The sequence below is a fragment of the Parambassis ranga genome, chromosome 1 (assembly GCF_900634625.1).
Source record: "Parambassis ranga chromosome 1, fParRan2.1, whole genome shotgun sequence".
Lineage (NCBI taxonomy): Eukaryota > Metazoa > Chordata > Actinopteri > Ambassidae > Parambassis > Parambassis ranga.
Window position 1 is genome coordinate 2247072 of NC_041022.1, and position 18301 is coordinate 2265372.

Consider the following 18301-nt stretch of genomic DNA (forward strand, 5'->3'; position numbering starts at 1 on the left):
TCAGATGAAAGTATCCATGGCAACAATGATCAAAAAAGTAATGATCACACCACATGAACAAAAGAAAAACAATGATGGCAGTGCGCCTTGGTCACAGTGTCCAGACCAGGCGGAGACATGAGCGATCGGCTCAGACGGCGGAGTGATTGTAAGCTTTCACTCTGGCAGGCAGACACTAGTTGAGTTAATAGCAGAGCTCTCCGCTCAGATCTGATGTAAACGGCACGTTTCATGGATACTTTGGTCGACATGATCCGTGCACATCTGACAGCGGCGTGGTGTCAGAGTTTCCTGCTCTACGTTTCCTTCTTTCTCCCTCATTTACCTTCCTCTGCTTTGCATGAACTCACAGCTACAGCCGTGGTCAGTCAGGGTTGGTGCACTCTGAATTAATTCCAATTACAATGTTGGACATATCTATAACCAGAGTAACGCCCGGGTGTGTGTGACTGACAGCTTCCTGCTTCCTGCTCCTGCGACCTCCAGCCCTCTGCCTATATTTTGACTTCAGGACGACTACCAGCACAGCGGCCGTCACGGGGACTTAAAATAGCCTCTTAGGTATTTGTGGGTAAATGCTCCGTCCACAGTGATGGTGGCGGCTGGAGGTTTCACATCAATTTGAAGCAAGTTTATTCAGTTACTTCTCATTGGTGGAGATCATCCAACAACCGCCTCCTGCATGTTCACATACTGTTTAACTACTGACAACTTACAGCTGTGTAGGTAGTTCTACGTCTTCTATATCTACGTTCTGCTGGTAAAGGAAAAGACATTTCTATTCAGAGAGCAGGGAAGCACTTTCCAAGCTCAAGTATTCTTTCAGGAGTGTGTGTGCATGCTCACCCTGAGTGTGTGTGTGTGTGTGTGTGTTAGTGGGATGAGATGGAGGGAGGAAGAATAGAGTGAGGGGGGAGGAGGAGGAGGAGGAGGAGAGAAGAGCAGGGGAAACATGTATGGTGGAGATCGTAAACTAACACTGTAGCCTTCATGGCTGCCGGCAAAACCTGGTGTGGACTCTACTGGAACAGGATGGATGGATGGATGGATGGATGGATGGATGGATGGATGGATGGATGGATAGATGGTTAGATAGATAGATAGATAGATAGATAGATAGATAGATAGATAGATAGATAGATAGAGTATGACAGGCGCCTCCATGATCAGACCAGAGTGAGATCTGAATACCACTGCAGAAATAAACCCTAACAAATGCTACACCTATTCTAGGACCAGGTGACCTCTTCAGTGGCAGCGTGACCTGCAGGGTGGACACCATCGCTCACAAATCAAACGTCTGACCTCTGATGTCATCAGTAGTCACTACTCTCTGATGTTGACTTACTCTGATGCAGACATAAATATTTTACTTAGCAGAACTCACTAATTTCTGCAAAACTGGAGGAAGCCATTTAGTTGTTTTTACACTGCACTGATTTTAGCAGCAGAGTGTGTGTGTGTGTGTGTCCGTTCATTCACAGACACACACACACACACTACAGGGGACACACAAACATGCTGATGTGCTCAGTACCAGAGTAGCCCGGAGATGGACAGATGGACGAGTGCTCTTTTACAGCCTCTTCTTCTCTCCGTGTGTGTGTTTGTGTTTGTGCATGTACATGTGTGTGTTTGTGTTTGTGCATGTACATGTGTGTGTTTGCCCCATGCCTGGCATAACACTGGCAGAGCGTCGGTGCCAAAGTGGGCATCTGGTCTGTGGACTATCACAGAGAGAGAGAGAGAGAGAGAGAGAGAGAGAGAGGATAGTGTATGTTCTGTCCTCTCTCCCTCTCTCTCTCTCTCTCTCTCTCTCTCTCCCTCTCTCTCTCTCTCTCTCTCTCTCTCTCTCTCTCTCCCCATCTCTCTCTCTCCGTCTCTCTCTGTCCTCTCTCTCTCTGTCCTCTCTTTCTCCGTCTCTCTCTGTCCTCTCTCTCTCCGTCTCTCTCTCTCTCTCTGTCTCTCTCTCTCTCTCTCTCTCTCTCTCCGTCTCTCTCTGTCCTCTCTCTCTCTCTCTCTCTCTCCGTCTCTCTCTCTCTCTCCCTCTCTCTCTCTCTCTCTCTCTCTCTCTCCCCATCTCTCTCTCTCCGTCTCTCTCTGTCCTCTCTCTCTCTCTGTCCTCTCTTTCTCCGTCTCTCTCTCTCCTCTCTCTCTCCGTCTCTCTCTCTCTCTCTCTCTCCGTCTCTCTCTCTCTCTCTCTCTCCGTCTCTCTCTCTCTCTCTCTCTCTCCGTCTCTCTCTCTCTTCCTCTCTCTCTGTCCTCTCTCTCTCTCTCTCTCTCTCTCTGTCCTCTCTCTCTCTCTGTCCTCTCTCTCTGTCCTCTCTCTCTCTCCGTCTCTCTCTGTCCTCTCTCTCTCTCCGTCTCTCTCTGTCCTCTCTCTCTCTCCGTCTCTCTCTGTCCTCTCTCTCTCCGTCTCTCTCTGTCCTCTCTCTCTCTCCGTCTCTCTCTGTCCTCTCTCTCTCCGTCTCTCTCTCTGTCTCTCTCTGAAGATGTGGATGCTGCTAATCCCAGCACAGATCTTGCTCTACTTCTTGGACGACGCTACGCAGCAATAATTAACTCCACACATGGAGGAGAAAGTACACACTGGCTGCACTTTTTAACCAACAGTTGTGTATTCAAAATACAAATAAACACAGCTATTGCCAGGATTAAACTGGTGTGTGTGTGTGTGTGTGTGTGTGTGTGTGTGTGTGTGTGTCTGTGGAGCCAACTAACACACACTCCGAACATCATCCACCCCCAGCCTGTAAACCTCCGACCTTTGTGCAGTGTTCTCGGCTCATACTCTGGGTGGAGCCGCAGCTTCGGCGTCACCGGGCCAGGTCTAGCTGGCAGGGTCCTTCTCCATCCTGCATCAGAGATAATAAAACCTGATCTGAGATCATGAGCGCAGTGCGGACGTTCAGTTCGGATTATCACCAAACTGTTGCGCGTTAACGACTCTGCCTCCCTCATGAGAAAGCTCTCATAAATGTCTTTTCTTTACAGCTTTATGGGCCAATCTTCCTCTCTCTCTCTGTCTCACACACAGAAAAACAATCAACAAAGCACAGCAGAGATGCACACACACAAATATGAAGCTGTGAAAACATTATGCTCCAGACTCAAACCCAGCTGCAGTAATTCATACTGTCTGCACAGGTGCTTATTTTCAGCTGGCGAGACTTAAAATCCCAGATCTGACCGGCCTTCTTTTGTTGTATTGCTAATATTATTATTATTATTATTATTATTATTATTATTATTCCCAGACCTTCTCACTGTCGTTAGAAAGCAGCATACGGTGCTAAGTTACCAACATGTGAGCAACCACGGTGCCTGAAGATAAAGACCTGGTTCAGTCCTTCACTGGTGTCTCTGCAGCTGCTCTCTCAAAGACTCATCCCTCACTGGTTTTCTTTCCAGAACCTTCCACGTGTTTCTCTTCCTGTCTCTGACAGTCTGGTTCTGTTGGACCCTCTTAGAACTTCTTGATAACAAGAATTTGAGAGAGGAGATTTTTTTTTTTGGACTGGGCCGTCTGTCTAGAATGTAACTTCTGATTTAAAATAAAATCCTCCGCCTGCTCTCGGTTATTTTATGGTCGTCATCATTTTTGGCTTTTCACTTCAAGTTGTTGCATTTGAATGTGATAATCCATTTGAAGTTAATTATAGGTTAAATAAAGTTTGTTTTTGTCACGGCTGCTGCAACAGCAGCTGTGACTAGACTGCAGTGCTCACTGTTAACCACCAGAGGGCAGACTGCACCCACAGATCTGCCCTCCACAGACTGCAGGCTGTTTACACACACTACCAGCACACACACTTACTTTCAGGATTAATGTGTCACCAGCAGTGTGTGTGTGTGTGTGTGTGTCTTGTCTTTTGAACTTTGACCCCTGATCCTCTTCCTGTTGGGGCTCTCTGTCTCTGTGTTTTGGTCCAGCGGTTGCCGTGGTGACCTATTTCCATGACAGCAGAGTAACCCGAGCCTGCTAGTCAGGTAGGGCAGGTAACCGTGACGATGTGAGTGACTCCGGCTGCAGATATGTGTGTGTGTGAGTTGAAGCAGTAGAAAGACAGAGAGAGAACCCGAGGAGCTGGTGACCGACTCTGAGACATAAAACAAGAAGAAGACAAGCTGGAGGACGGAAAGGAGACGCAGGCCGCGGAGACCGTGGTGGACGAGGAGGATGGGACCTTCACTAACATCTCTCTGGCAGACGACGCAGGTTATTTTTTTTTTACATTAACCCTCTCCTGTCCTTCATTTTGGTGTGTTTTGGTGTGATCAGTGCTCTATGCTGTGGAATCCAGAACTATGGATCATGTCAGTCAGCTGTCGTCCTGTGGCTGAACAAAGGCTGGTGTGGAGCAGCTCGTAAAACCTGAGTGTGTGTGTGTGTGTGTGGAGGTGCGGCTCCTAACGAGGCTGCTGGATCTGCTTTAATTCACGTGCCTGATCTAAAGATAAGAAGTCAGAGGACACTTATCAGCTGAGAGATCTCATCACAACTCTGCACTGTTAGTGAACACACACAGCCACAGTCCTGCCTTAAAGTCAAACAACTGCTTCACGGGACTTTCTCAACAACATTCTCAGAAAAAAAGGAATAATCCATAAAAAATACTTTCTACAGTTTTTCTATGTAAACAGTCACAAATGTGTGGATAAGAATTCCTTTAACTTTAAATTCAGAATCATAAAAAATTCTGAATTCTTTTGTTTTATTATAAAAAAAGTGAGAATCCTGTGAGGAAACAGCTGTTTTTAAAACTCAGAATCTAACCTTTAAACTCAAATGTCTGACTTTGAATTCCAAAAAACTGAAAACAAGCATTATTCTGAGAAAACTTCATTAAAAACTATATTAAAATGAATTCTGACTTTAAATTTTTATCTGCTTCGTAGAAAACAAACAATTTTTGGGGAAAAGCCATAATTTTAAGAAAAAAATGTGTTTTTAAATCAGCCTTGAAGAGTAAAATGTCTGAGATGATTTAATGACAGACAGCTGTGTGTTTACATCTGGTGGGACTGCAGTGTGTGTGTGTACCTTTGCGCCCCCTGTCGGTCGGTGTCTTGATGTTAATGGGTGAAGTACAGCTGTCATCCTCCTCCTCCTCCTCCTCCTCTTCATCACCTCTGTAGTCTGTTTACAGACAAACTCCGCTTACAGCAGAACATTTGCTTCTTTAGGTGAGTTAAATTTATCGATGAATGTTTTTCTAACATTAAATTCTTAGCAGCTAAATTCGAGCTAGCTTCTTCTCGTTCTGCATTTTCCATCACAGCTAAAGCTAGCTGCAGTTAGCATCTCTCCGACGACACGAACCAAACCGGACTCATCAGAAACTCTCTTATAACGATGACATTAACATAACGGGGTTGTTTGGTTGTTGCTGGTGACACACTAACCTCCTGTTTGTTGTCAGACGTCTGTTCATCGCGGCTCCGTTGGCACGGCTAGCCTCACACGCTAGCTAGCTCCCCTAGCTAATGTAAACACCCACCCATTATCGGACACATCCGCGTTTTGTCCCGTTGCAACTCATTTTGGTCGATCAACGTTGTCGACAGCCGACAGAGTGTAAGTCCAGATGTTCACCCGTGGCTCTGAATGGGAAATGATTTACTTAATAAGAGGTGAAACGTTTTTTTCAGCGGACAAAACATTGTGTTTTGACATCAGTGGCTCGTTTCATTGCAGCTCTAATGATGCATGTATTGGATTACAGGAAAATAGAGGCAATCGGTGAAACTTAAATACATATAAAGCCGATTTAGTGTCATGAGAGGCTTTGAATGGGTTGTTTTAGGCTTTGAATGGATGTTTGTGCTGGTCGGCAGTGGTCAGCCTCCACAGCCTGGGTGCGGCGTGCTGCTAGCATGATGCTATGGGTTCAGTAACTTCTCAGACTTTCAGCCTTTTAAAGCCTCACTGGAACAGTTCATGCATTAAAACGCTGTCAGTAAATAAAGACTGGGAGCAGTTTATTCTGAAATAATCATCATCACTGGGATCACAGCGGATTCCAGCCTCCACTCTGGGAGAATCCATGAAATCATGGATGAATCATGTGTGGTTTGATCTTTAGTCAAACAAAGAATAAAAGCTGACAGGTTAACCAGGAGCATCTTGCATTATATTAGGACGTCTCCTGGTGTGTGTCTTCGTGAGCAGGCTCTTGTCTTGAAACCTGTGGCCTCTGCATGTCCTCTTCACAGACAGGTGAATATTTCTGTCCGTCTCACAGCGTCTGTCCTCTGTCTCCTCACAGTGGACGGTCCACCTGCAGCCCTGCATTCTAAACAGGAGGACGAGCTTTCCATGATGAACTGCGACATCGACGGTCGGTCTGCGTCCACAGCGTGTGGTCCTCAGATGCTCTGACATACACAAGTAACACCGCTGTGTTTATTTCAGGAGACATGGAGAACCAGGTGGAGATGGAGGAGAAGACGAGGTTAATCAATCAGGTTCTCGAACTCCAGCACACGCTGGAAGGTAAAGGAAAGTCCTCTAAACACGATGCGTGATGTCCATGATGTTCATACCTTCACGCGTCCCACGCTCTGAATCCGTTTCTGTGCTTGTGATTTTTTTTTTCTAAGATCTGTCGGCGCGAGTCGACGCGGTCAAAGAGGAGAACCTGAAGTTAAAGTCGGAGAACCAGGTCCTCGGTCAGTACATCGAGAACCTCATGTCGGCCTCCAGCGTCTTCCAGACCACCGACACCAAAAGCAAGCGGAAATGAATTTGACTGAACCCGGAGTCCTGGGCCGGGCAGCTGGGAGAGGAAACCCGCCCGTGGGTTTGTTTTCTCAGCAGACTCGGCTGTTTTCTGTAACTCTTCCCTTATTTAAAACGTCACCCTTTACCTTCAGCTCATAAACAGATAAATGTGATGTTAATCCGGCCCAGGCTTCCACGAGGTCACTTATAACCACTTAGAAAGCAGAATATCAAGCAGTTAAAGGTCGTCAGTACCTCCGGTTCCTCCTTAACGCTCGTGTCCTAATAGGATTAGTAAAATAACTTTACTCTGTTTATATCCTGGCTGTGGACCTTCTGACTTTCTGACCCATTAGACTAAAACTACAGCTACTGTTTGAGCTCTTCGGCCGCATGGATTTCTTTTATTTCTTTTGTTTTTGTAAAGTATTTTGTACAACAGCTGGACCTGAGTTCTTTGGTAGATCATGTCTCCTTAAGGCGTAGCTGTACTCCTCCTCCTCTGCTTCCAACTGAACAGTATTAGAGTGAAACATGTTATTTAGATGGAATGTTTGAATAATATATCTTTAGCATATCTAATGAGGACTTTTATCAACGAGTGTTGAGTGAAACGCACAGACGAACCGGCGGGTGGCGCCAGAGCTGTGTCGCTTTCCATCGACCTCTGAACTTTACAGCGGAAATGAACATGTTTACCTCCTGGTACAAGTTAAGAGTTATGATGTCTGCCAAGATGGCGACCTCGAAAAGCCTTAGAAACAAAAGACATCGCGACACAAATGTGGCGATTTAGGAACACACGTAACACTGCATGCTACTTCAGAGCACTGAGGAAAGGGAACGAGCACATGTAGCCTCGCTAGCTCGCGGTGTCGTCATAGGTTGTGACGTCAGAAGTGACAAAAATATTGTGGACAAGTCAGAACATAAAACAACATTCACACAGCTAGCGGCCATATTTAGCATCACAGAAATGAGTTGAACAAACCAGGTCAGGTCTCGTCAGAGTGCTGCTAAATCAGAGACAACATGAAGAACAACTCATAATAAAACGGTCCACTGTTTTCTGATTGTGTTCAGATTGACTTCTCTCACTGGACTCAACAGACTCTGGACACACTGATCGTCCCCTAAAGACACAGATACAGAAAATTGTCCGACCTTTTTAAACCATCTCTGCTGCAGGTGGGAACAGAACACACCCTGAACCTGTGCGAAGCAGCAAAGATCTGTAAAGATTTGTAAAACTCACAGTGATTGGCTCAAAGTAAGAAAGTAGAGGCTTTTATTCCCGCCTTCTTTATGTGCGATGTAGAGGAACAGACATGAGACAGATGCTCTGCAAGAACAAAAGCCGTTAAGAGCCCCTGAGTGTTATTGATCTGCTCAGCCCGGCCTGGAATCCATGATGCTCTGACCGGAAAACGTGCTCATGTCCTCAGGAGGGCGCGTCCTCCGACAAAAGCAAGGAGAATTTGGTGCTGCTTTAAAAGGGAAGCTGTATATGCTGTAATCTAATCGTGTTATTGTAATATTTCTAACAGCTGTACAGTCGTATTCATGCATCTTTTTATTTTGTTGTCGTCCGGCATGCTGACACACACACACACACACACACATCCTGTGCTGTGTGTGGACACTCTGCACCTTTGCCTTAAAATAATTTGTTTTGTTTAATTAAAACCTACCATCACTCCTTTCACTGGCTCTTTTCTTGAAAATAACCGTCATCAAATGTTCATATTAAATAACTTTTATTTTCAAGAGCAATGTACAATTTGCAAACAAATGTAAACAGGGATATCTATCAAACTACAAACGCTCGAGACGATAATATAAAACAAGATCCTTCCTTTGGAACTCCAGTGAAATGTTCTGAAGCAAACGCAGGTTTGAGACTCCGGCTGCAGACACGTTTACTCTTTATTAGTCACAGCGTCTAAATTGACCTATTTTTACTGCAAGCGATGTCAGTTTAAACGTAAGCTCATCGGTGGCGTTTACTTTTTTAGGAAAACTGCCTCCAAACACTGCAATAATAATACAGCAGGTCTTTATTCATACTGGCATTAAAAGAAATGAAATCCCAAACCAATAAATAGGGCTGTCAGTGTTCGTCTTCACCTGCTATAACTTAGTAAAAAACACACAAAAGTAACTGATGCTTATTACAAACTAGCTAAAATCTAAACAGAACGTCCTTTTTTTTTTTTTTTTTAGAGGTAATCTTTAACGCTAAGCTGAGGCGAACGTTTTGTTTTTTTGTTTTGTTTTTCTCAGCAGAAACGTCCCGGCGCTGCGGCGTCATCTCACGGAGCCTTCCTCACAGCCCGGCGTCCTCTCCTGTTTTTGAACCCCCAACGATTTGAAAGGAGGACAGGAACTTTGTCCTCGCACGTTCTTTTAAACAAGGACACGAGAATAAACGTCTGAGATGCAGCCCCCCCCCCCCCCTTGCTATGATATGCTGTGAAAAATAATGGGGACCAACAACACGGAGCAGCGCTGCCGCCGCCGCTCTGAGAGGAGACACATTCAGAGAGGAGAGGGTGGAGGAAGCGGAGACATTAGTTTTTTTTTTTTTTTTTTAGGCTGACAGGCATTTTGACTGCAATGGCTTATAGAGGAGGGAGATATGGACGAAGACGGTGAGGAAAGCTTTGAGGTGGAGAAGACAGCTAAACTCTCCAGGAGGAGGGAGGAACAACACGAGGGGATGGTACAGGAAGTTGGCTGTGAACCTGGGTGGAGGGGCAGCCGGGGTGACTGCAGGCTACCGGTTGGTTTTTTGGGAGGAAATACATGCTGCTGCACTCAGGGAGGAGCAGCAGAGACGACCCTTCCACCTCCTCCCCCATCGGCGGGGGAGTTAGGAGACAGCAGGCGCGGCGTCGGCTGCTTCAGTCTTTCCGTACCCTCCTCTTTCTCACAGCTTGTTTGTGGCTCTCCTCGGAGGCTTCTCCTTCCCCCTTGGCCTGAAAAGGACAAAACAGACGAGGTGAAGTGTCAACATGTGCATCTGTCACATTTACACAGACACATGGTCCGTCCGAGCTGAAACACATGATCAAAGCATCAATAAAGCTGGATCCATACTCCACGAGAACAGAGAACTCGCTCCTCGCTGCCGATTTTACGCCCACAAAATGACGTCTGTTCTGCAGCGCTCTCGGACACATGGCCCGGGCAGAACTTTTTCTCTCAGTGGTGTGCGAGAACAATTGTGTGATTGGTCGGAATTTAGTGGGCGTGATGAATGTGGAGAAGCCAAGAGCTTCTTCAGGTGCAGAACACACAGACAGAAGGAGGAAGCACAGCGAGGATGGACAGGTTAGAGGAGCAGCTGGCAAACAGCTCCTGGAAGGAGAAACACGGCGCACAGAGGAGAGTCTGTCCACAAGGTGGCGATAAAATCCCAGTATTGATCACGGTGTTACAGCGGCTCGACGCACATTAAACACCAGGAGACGGGATGTGTTACTGCAGACAGTCATCCACACGTTCACAGAGTTAAACTCTGCTACAGTCAGCTGCACTGATCTTCTATCTGTTGTCAGCTGTGCGCCCTCTTCCCTGAACATTATCAGCTCGTTAGGCCAGGTAACCACGACTGTGCTCACAATTTGCAATACAACTGCCTTGTCAACCTGTTCTCGTGATGTATGGAACAAGCTTAAGAACCAGAAGATCAGTTTAGTCTCCTTCCTAAACTGAAGGAAGGAGCCACTTCAGATACAAGAATGAATAAATTAATGTGAGTCTGTTAAACTACAAAACCAGCACCGCTGTCTTTTAGACATATTTCTTTGAAAAAATTCAGAAAATGACTCAATAATCACATCAAGAATGTAAAAAGAGACGTTTGTCCAATAGTTCCTGAACCTATCACGAGTGACACACAGTCCGTCCCTTCGTGCCACCACTAGACGGCTACGACTGACTCACATTCAAGCAGCTTCTATGATGGATGCATGAGAAACTGCAAGAGAGCGGAAAGAGGAGAAAGACAGATGGCTGCGTGCCGATCTGTTCCACCCTCTTCCTCTTTTACCATTTATGTTTATTTTTATTTGGTCATGGGCGGGAGGCGACACTGACGGGTGCAGCCGTGTTCCACAGGTTCCTGAGCGCCGAGGGTGTTGTGATGAAGACCTCCTGTCAGGCTTTCTTAATATTTACATTTTATCTTCAGGTTAATGAGACGTGTCATAAGTCCAGCAGGAGGACATCAACATGTTTTTGTAACCGCCGAGCCATCGACATGACAACCGCTGATGCTGTACAGCTTGTGTTGAAGCGAGAGCGGCTGCCAGTTCACACACACACACACACACACACTCAGACAGATGGCGCTACGAGCTGCTGAAGATCCATCAGCCTCCAGATTAAAAAACACCAACCTCATCTTCTAGTGTTCTCTCTGGTGCTTTGCTTTCCTCCTCTCCCTCGTCTTCTTCCTCCTCCTCTTCTCCTCCTTCTTCTTCTTCCTCCTCCTCCTCCTCCTCCTCTTCATCTTCCTCTTCACCATCCCCCTCTAGATTGTCCTCTCCTGCACCATTGTCTTCCTCCTCGGCTTCTTCTGCTTCTTTAAACGAGAGGACAGATAAGAACAAAGCAGCAGTAGATCTACAACACAATGGCTGTCCTGTGTTTGACCTCCTCACCTGCAGCTGCTGCTCCTTCTGTAGCCTCAGCTGCTTTGTCTCCATCTGCTGCCGCTGCTGCTGCTGCCTCCTCTTCTTCCTCCTCCTCCTCCTCCTCTTCATCAGCACGAGGCAAATCCACCTTTTTGTAAACGTAGTCGTCCTCTTGTTTCTGTGAGAGTGTCACAGTCAGTGTTTCTGTGGAGTGTTTGTATAAATCATTACAGTACAGTCAGCAGGTTTCTGGTACCTTTGGCCAGCAGAACAGCACCACGAGTCCCACAGGCAGGCTCACTGTGAGGATGTAGACCACCCAGAGCCACGGTCGCTCCTCTGCCGCCGTCATCAGCTGAGCGAAAATCCCTGGCTACAGGGGGGGGGGGGGGGGGGAGGGACAGTGACAGGTCTGTGTTAAACTACATGCACCTCCCGACACCCCTGTGTGCTCCTGCCACACACTGACCTCGTTAGCGCTGGCCACCAGCTTCTTCAGTCCCCAGCTGTCAGAGGCCCAGCGGTCAGCCACCTCCTTGTGAGAGGTGATAATGAAGTTGTCAAAGTAGATGTCCGAGGTCATGGACCACAACTCCAGTCCCAGAGCCCTGACAGGGGTCATCCTGAACGGCTGCAGGTCCTCAAAGTACTCCGGGTTATTGATCTTACGAGGCTTCCAGACTCCCTTGTGAGGAGAGAAAAAGCAGGAAAGGTTGGAGGTGTTGCGTGTTCACAACATCATTTGTGCACGAGTGATATTTTCCAGATGAGACGATTGAGGTGCTCTGGGAGCAGCAGGCCGCATGGAGGGAGGGAGACGCTGTTTATTTACACACAATACAAACTGCACACATCCTAAATCAGACAAAGCTGATTCATAATGGCCAAGCTTTACTGTCACACCATAGGGTTGCTTTTTAATGTGGCTCAAATTAAACTGTTGCTCATCATAGAAAGAAACTGAAAAACACAAATCATCTGATTTTGACCTGTATAAACCTTAAATTCATCATGTAAATGACAGTTTGACTGGAAAATATATCCCAATTTAAGCTTTAAACGTTGTCACATTTCATCAAAACCAACTTAAACTCTAAAAATTTCAAATACATAAGTCTCCAAAAATAAAGCATTTAAAAAAAACAATATAAATCTCTAATAAACCCTCATTTTTATATAAAACACTGCTGTGGATATTGAACCGATCATGACAACTACCTGATAGTTAGGATTGTCGATCAGTGGGGCTTTCCATTTGCCCTTGTACTGAGGATTGTTGATCATGGGGCGCTTCCACTCGCCACAGCCAGGAGCGGTCTCACAGGCGGGGTTGGGAATCTGCGGGGCTTCCCACTCTCCATCCATCTCCTCGTCCCTGCACACAGAGACGAGATGCCCGGCTGCACTTTTCCTCAGAATAGTAATAAGACACGATTCAGAGCCTGTGTGAGTTTCCTTACCAGTCCTCTGGTTTCTCAGCACTCGGGTCAGACACAAACTCGGGTTCGTCATCCAGCCAGCCTTCTGGCTTCACCGCATCAGGGTCTTCAATTTTTGCTGGTGCATCTTCATCCCTTCAACACAAACACCAAGGTTGTTTTGAGAGAACGCCGGTTATAAACATGTCCGGTCTGGGACAACATTTTATACACACACACACACACACAACATGGCAGAAAGGATGTGGTCTCCCTCAGAGTATGATTGTGTGTAAATGAGTTCAAACCATCATTAGTGTGTCGTAATGCCCATTAGTGAGGAGGTTATAGTCACCAGTCATCAGGCTTTGCAGCGTCGGGGTCGGGAATCTTGGCCCTCTCGTCCCAGTCGTCTGGCTTGGAGTCATTCGGGTCGTCGATCTCTTTGGGCGGGTTGACCGGTGGAACCACATCCTGCAGCAGGTTGCCGCGGCTCACACTCGACTGATCGATGAACATCTCATAGCTGTTGTCTGGACTTAGAACTGAGAACGGAAAAAAAGTACTTCAGATGTTTAGGTGATAACACCAAGTGGTCTGTCTGCCCGTAGGGGACATTTATACAGATAAACACAAACCCAGCGTGTAGAGGTGGGTCTTCTTGTCAGTGTAGAACTTCTTCAGGTCCACATCGGCCCGCTTGGCGTGCTTCTCTTCCACGTCTTTGTTCAGAGGATTTTTGTGACGGAAGATGAAGTGCAGCTTGTAGTCCTCGCCGCATTTGTCAGGTCCAAACATGATGGTGTAAGGCGTGCGGTCCTGGAACTGCTCCTACAGCGGAGAATGGAACAAAACACAGAGAGTTTACTTCAACGGGACCCGAACATTTAACACCAAAATTCAATTCAATTTTTGAATATCTTAAAACAAATTACAAAACAGGCTAGCACCATGAAACGAGGGAGAAATGAAACAACATAAATATAAACCCTTTAAATACTGACCAGGCTGAGGGTTCCGGTGTCTGACAGCAGTTTGATGTACGCTCCACCACAGTCGATACCATCCTGGAAGTTCACCTCATACCTAAAACCAGGACAGCAAACTGTTAAACAGGTTCTGGTCATTGTTCTGGCTGGAGTGTGTGTGTGTGTGTGTGTGTGTGTGTGTGTGTGTGTGTGTGTGTGTCTGGACGTGTGAACTCACTGGATGACCAGAGGTTCATCCTGGAAGACAAAGGGTTTGTCCAGCATTGCAGCGATGGCATGGTGTTTGGCTCGGGACTTGAGCACCAGGCCCTGGTCTCCAGGAACTTTGTTCTCCTTCAGTGCCTCCACAGCCCACTTCCCTACAAGCAGAAGAGAGAGAGAGAGAGATTAACAGTCCATATACAGAAGCTCTGAAACCTAAACAGTGTCTGGGTGTTTTTCCTCCTGTCACATTTTCACTGTAGTATTAGCTCCTGGACCGACATGGAAACATACAATCATGGAAAACAGTATTTATATATTTGTACAGAGGTTTTTATACCGAGGCTTTCTTATGCATTTCTGGCCATATATCTTCACACAAAAGTCAGATGTTAGCAGGTCTCAGAGGCATTTTTATCCAGCGGAAAGGAGCTTCAATTGAACCACACATGAGAAACAAGACATAGCGACTAACCATCATATTTAGCGATGTCATCGTCTGCGTCCTCCTTCACTGTTTTTGACACCTGCCATCTGCAAAGACCAACATTACAGAGCGATTACAAAACACTTCACACGACGACCACTTGTTTTTAATCAGCACCTGTGTCATACCTGTCCAGTGTTCCATCATCAAACGTCTCTGCAAAGTAAACCTCCCCGGTGGGCACAGGAGTCTTGTATGTAACCTGCAGATCAGACATCCTTTAATACATTTACACTCCACAGCTTCACAGTCAGTCCAATCTAAAGCTGGACTTGCTTCGCCCTTCTGACCTGGAAGGAGATGTTGGCGTCAGTTCCAGCCTTCCCCTTGTCCTGGGACGGCTCTTTATTCATCACCATCGCTTGCTCATCCTCTGTCATCAGAACCTTTAATTCCTCCTCGTCCAAGCCCATATCCGCCTCATCGTCGATGTCCGAGACGTCAGCCTCCGACTCGTGGGCCGCCACGGCTGCTGCAGCCAGGAAGGACAGGAGCAGCAAGCGCCACATCCATCCTCTGTCCAAATTCATCTGGAAGGGAGTGGGTGTGGGGTGTGAGATAAAGGATGAGAAGAGGAAGTGGCAAGGGAGGAAGATGAAGAGGAGGCAGGTGTGTGCAAGATATTTCTGGAGAGTGTGTGTGGTGTCGGTGATATAAATAGAGGACAAGTGTGTAAAACGATGAGGAGATGAGAGGGTGATGTTAGCACACCATGCTACATGTGCTCAGATCACACTGACAGGATTTCAGGAGAAAAACCTTTACATCTGCTGTGTAACGTAACCCTGATTCTCCTAATCCTTGATTGCGCAGGATTAATCTGCATTTGAAAAAAAAAAAAAAAGGTGATCTGCTGAATAATCAGATCAGAGACCCATTACGCCAAACAACAGCTTCACAGGCCTCCTATTGATCAGGCTACACCTGCTCACTCTTGTCGTGAGCAGCAGGAAATGAGGAGCATCACTGCAGTCTGCACAGCAGCACCTTCCTTAATTCCTAATTAACTTTAATTCCCTTACTGCTGTTGTTCTGTTTGCTAACAGAGCGCAGGAGGATCAAAAGGATCGCGATAAACATGAGGGAGAGATGATGGTGACTGAGTACACTCTAAAGAGCGCTCTTATCTTGACAAGCATCAAGATGTTGCTCAGTCGTTTGCATCTTGAGCAGATCATAACAGAAGGAGGTGGCTGACAGAAAATATTAAAATATACACAACACTTCTTCAGATGAGAACGTGGTCACAGTTCTGGTATTGATATCTTTGATACTGCCCACAATACAGATATTGACAAGTGCACCAGTCTATCTACCCATATGAACACGCCCTCTTTAGTAGCGGTAGCTGACATTACACTGCCGGATATCTGTTCTTCTGTGCCGGTCTAGCACTACACAATTTCATGTGTATGGCACAACAATGAGATTTCCTGTGATATTTTGCAGTGAGGGAGTCTATACTATAACAAATAAGATAAAATAAGTACGAGTAACATTTAAAAGAATAAATAAAGGCAAATACAGGTTGTAAAATAAATACTGAATAACAGATCGGACTTTTTCATCCTTCCTTTTCCTAGATTAATTTGCGTCCATCTTCTGTACATACTGCTCTTATCGGTGGGACCATGATCATGATCATGGTGAATTTAGGCTTGGGCGATATTGGCAAAAAAATTAATCACGATTAATTGTGGCAGACTAATTTGACGATTAATTGATGACAATTGCACTTACATGTTTAAATACTAACTAACATTAAACAGGACAAATAAGTTCAGAAAAGTCACATCAGTGATTATTTCAAGTTAAAGAATGTCTGTGCAAATGAACCTGCCGCATGCGCGGCACTATATACTACAGCTGTAGCTGGCATTGTGGCCTCGTCATGCTTTCTTCGGCTTTCTTCGTACTCCGGCTTATGGTGACAGACGTTGAACCTCTGTTAGGAACGTGCTGCTCCGCATCATTTAACTCAACACCACTGCCTTCCGCCATTATTGTTATTGTGGGCTCACATGTGCGCGCTTGCGGGTGATGGTGAGAGTACGTCGCTCACAAAAATACGATTTTGCACAAGCCTAGGTGAAATATTGTCTGATAGCTGAAACTCTGGATACAAATACTTCAAGAAATCAGTTTCTAATAGTCCATCATCATACAGTGGGTAGAAAATGTTGGGAATCGGCTAATATATCACATCGAAACAAATAATATCGGACTGGTGCATATACTAATGCACTCACTGATGTCTCAGCCAGAATTTCCATCATCATCAATTACTGGGACTCAACTAATGTAAGCTAAGCAGTCACTTCCCTTTGTTAATAGCTTTACTATTAACTTTACAGTCTGGCCATCAGACTGTATAACTCCTCCCCTTTCTGTAGGGAGAAGCGCTAGATAATCATGTCAGGCATCACTGTCATTCCCTCCACTTGTCTATAATTATGTTTACTTAGCACCTTACATCTCCATATCTGTATCCATGCATCATATATTCTGCTCATACTGCGTACTGTACTCTTATTTTGGATTATAGTGACACTTATACTCTTATACTCTGTACTTAACTGCATGTAATGTAACTTGATACCTCTGGCACAAGAATTTCCTTCGGGATTAATAAAGTTTTATCTTATCTTATCTTATCTCTTATCTTACTATGATGAGTTATTGCTGTAATGACATGAAGAAGCATCACCTCCAGTTAAAGCTCATTGTTCTGACACAGATATTATAATTTTAGCCCTGTGTGCATCAGCTTGAAGCCACTTCCTCGCTGACACAGATATCACAGCTGTCTCTTTGCTGACCACAGGCAGAAATGAGGAGCTCATATTTAAAAAGCAGCAGCAGTGACACTGATAAGATGTTTTCATCTTCACTCTACGCCCATAATGAACTAATTACAGTAAGTAAGTGCAGAAAAAAACTATGTTATCCCAAAAAGATGTCGTTTACACGTCAGTCAATTCAGGCTTAAGTTCTACTGAGAAGCTACAGTTGAAATGAGCAGGAGCTTCATCTCTTATCAGCGTCTGGTTGATGCTAAACTGCGCCAACACGCTCCCTTTTCCTTGCTAACCTTTTTCTACAAGACTCTAAATGCTGTACATATATGTGCAGCACAGAATAAAGGTCATGAGACAGGACTGTGGAGCTAACATGGCTGCCACCGAACACTGCAATGTCCAAACACTTTTAGATGAATGGCTCTGGCTGCAGCACCTGCTCCGCTAGCTAATGTTAGCTAGGCGCGCCAATCACAAACAGTCAGCGTTAGCATAACAAAAGCTTAGCTAGCAAAGTAATGGGCTTATACGCGAAGACTACTCATTAGACACACGCTTGAAAATAAAAGTATGAGCGCAAATATTAATTCTGAGGTAAAGCAGGGCAGAAACCGTCTTGTTGACTGACAGCAGAGATGAATGGGGAGAAGCAGTTAGCTTGCTAAGTTAGCAGTGATGTCGCACTGGGAGGGATGGAGGGATGAGAGAAGAGCTCAAAATCAAACCTTGTAGAGACCGCAGAACAAAAATCCTCGATAAAATTAACCGCTTCTCCAGGAAAACAGAAGAAGCGTCTCCTGCGTTTCACCCGTCGGGGGTTTCACCGACGCGCGGTGGAGAAGAACCGCTGTAGAAGATGGACCGTGGATGACAGCTCGGCTCGGATAACGCGCTGCGACGGTTGACTGCAAGCGAAGCCCCCTGAAGTGGGCATGCGCAGTTGGGACAAGAGCGTAGCGTGAGTGGTGCATTCACGGTCAAACGTTTTGTAGGAAATAACATAAGCAATGACGATGACACGGCGCTGTTGGCTGTGAGCATTTT

The 18301-nt window shown here is 45.8% G+C and overlaps 2 protein-coding genes across 4 annotated transcripts; one reads left to right on the forward strand and one right to left on the reverse strand.

The window, feature by feature from the left end:
• Positions 1–4037: 4037 nt before the first annotated feature.
• scoca (short coiled-coil protein a) lies at positions 4038–8429 on the forward strand. Of its 2 annotated transcripts, none has more exons than XM_028405183.1 (4): positions 4038–4219; positions 6270–6341; positions 6416–6496; positions 6604–8429. In XM_028405183.1, exons 2-4 carry the CDS (start codon positions 6320–6322, stop codon positions 6744–6746), a joined length of 246 nt encoding a protein of 81 aa, XP_028260984.1. In that variant the 5' UTR covers positions 4038–4219; positions 6270–6319; the 3' UTR covers positions 6747–8429. The 2 variants fall into 2 exon arrangements, with proteins under 2 accessions (XP_028260984.1, XP_028260977.1); XM_028405176.1 differs by lacking the exon at positions 4038–4219 and adding an exon at positions 5053–5187.
• A 462-nt stretch (positions 8430–8891) lies between these two features.
• Positions 8892–18170, reverse strand: clgn (calmegin). Of its 2 annotated transcripts, none has more exons than XM_028405164.1 (15): positions 17983–18170; positions 14750–14989; positions 14588–14661; positions 14448–14506; positions 13989–14130; positions 13787–13868; positions 13421–13613; positions 13138–13327; positions 12825–12938; positions 12583–12739; positions 11834–12049; positions 11621–11737; positions 11392–11542; positions 11128–11309; positions 8892–9702 (listed from the first exon to the last, which is right to left on the reverse strand). In XM_028405164.1, exons 2-15 carry the CDS (start codon positions 14987–14989, stop codon positions 9628–9630), a joined length of 1992 nt encoding a protein of 663 aa, XP_028260965.1. In that variant the 5' UTR covers positions 17983–18170; the 3' UTR covers positions 8892–9627. The 2 variants fall into 2 exon arrangements, with proteins under 2 accessions (XP_028260965.1, XP_028260956.1); XM_028405155.1 differs by having other exon boundaries at positions 11128–11312.
• Positions 18171–18301: the final 131 nt, after the last annotated feature.

Coding starts and splice junctions, on each gene's coding strand:
- scoca (XM_028405183.1), top strand. CDS start 6,320: ATGATGAACTGCGACATCGACG. Junction 6,342..6,415: donor GATGAACTGCGACATCGACG/GTCGGTCTGCGT, acceptor TGTTTATTTCAG/GAGACATGGAGAACCAGGTG. Junction 6,497..6,603: donor ACTCCAGCACACGCTGGAAG/GTAAAGGAAAGT, acceptor TTTTTTTCTAAG/ATCTGTCGGCGCGAGTCGAC.
- clgn (XM_028405155.1), bottom strand. CDS start 14,989: ATGAATTTGGACAGAGGATGGATGTGGCGCTTGCTGCTCCTGTCCTTC. Junction 12,939..13,137: donor GCTGCAAAGCCTGATGACTG/GTGACTATAACC, acceptor TTTGTGTTGAAG/GGATGAAGATGCACCAGCAA. Junction 11,738..11,833: donor TGGTGGCCAGCGCTAACGAG/GTCAGTGTGTGG, acceptor CCCCCCCTGTAG/CCAGGGATTTTCGCTCAGCT.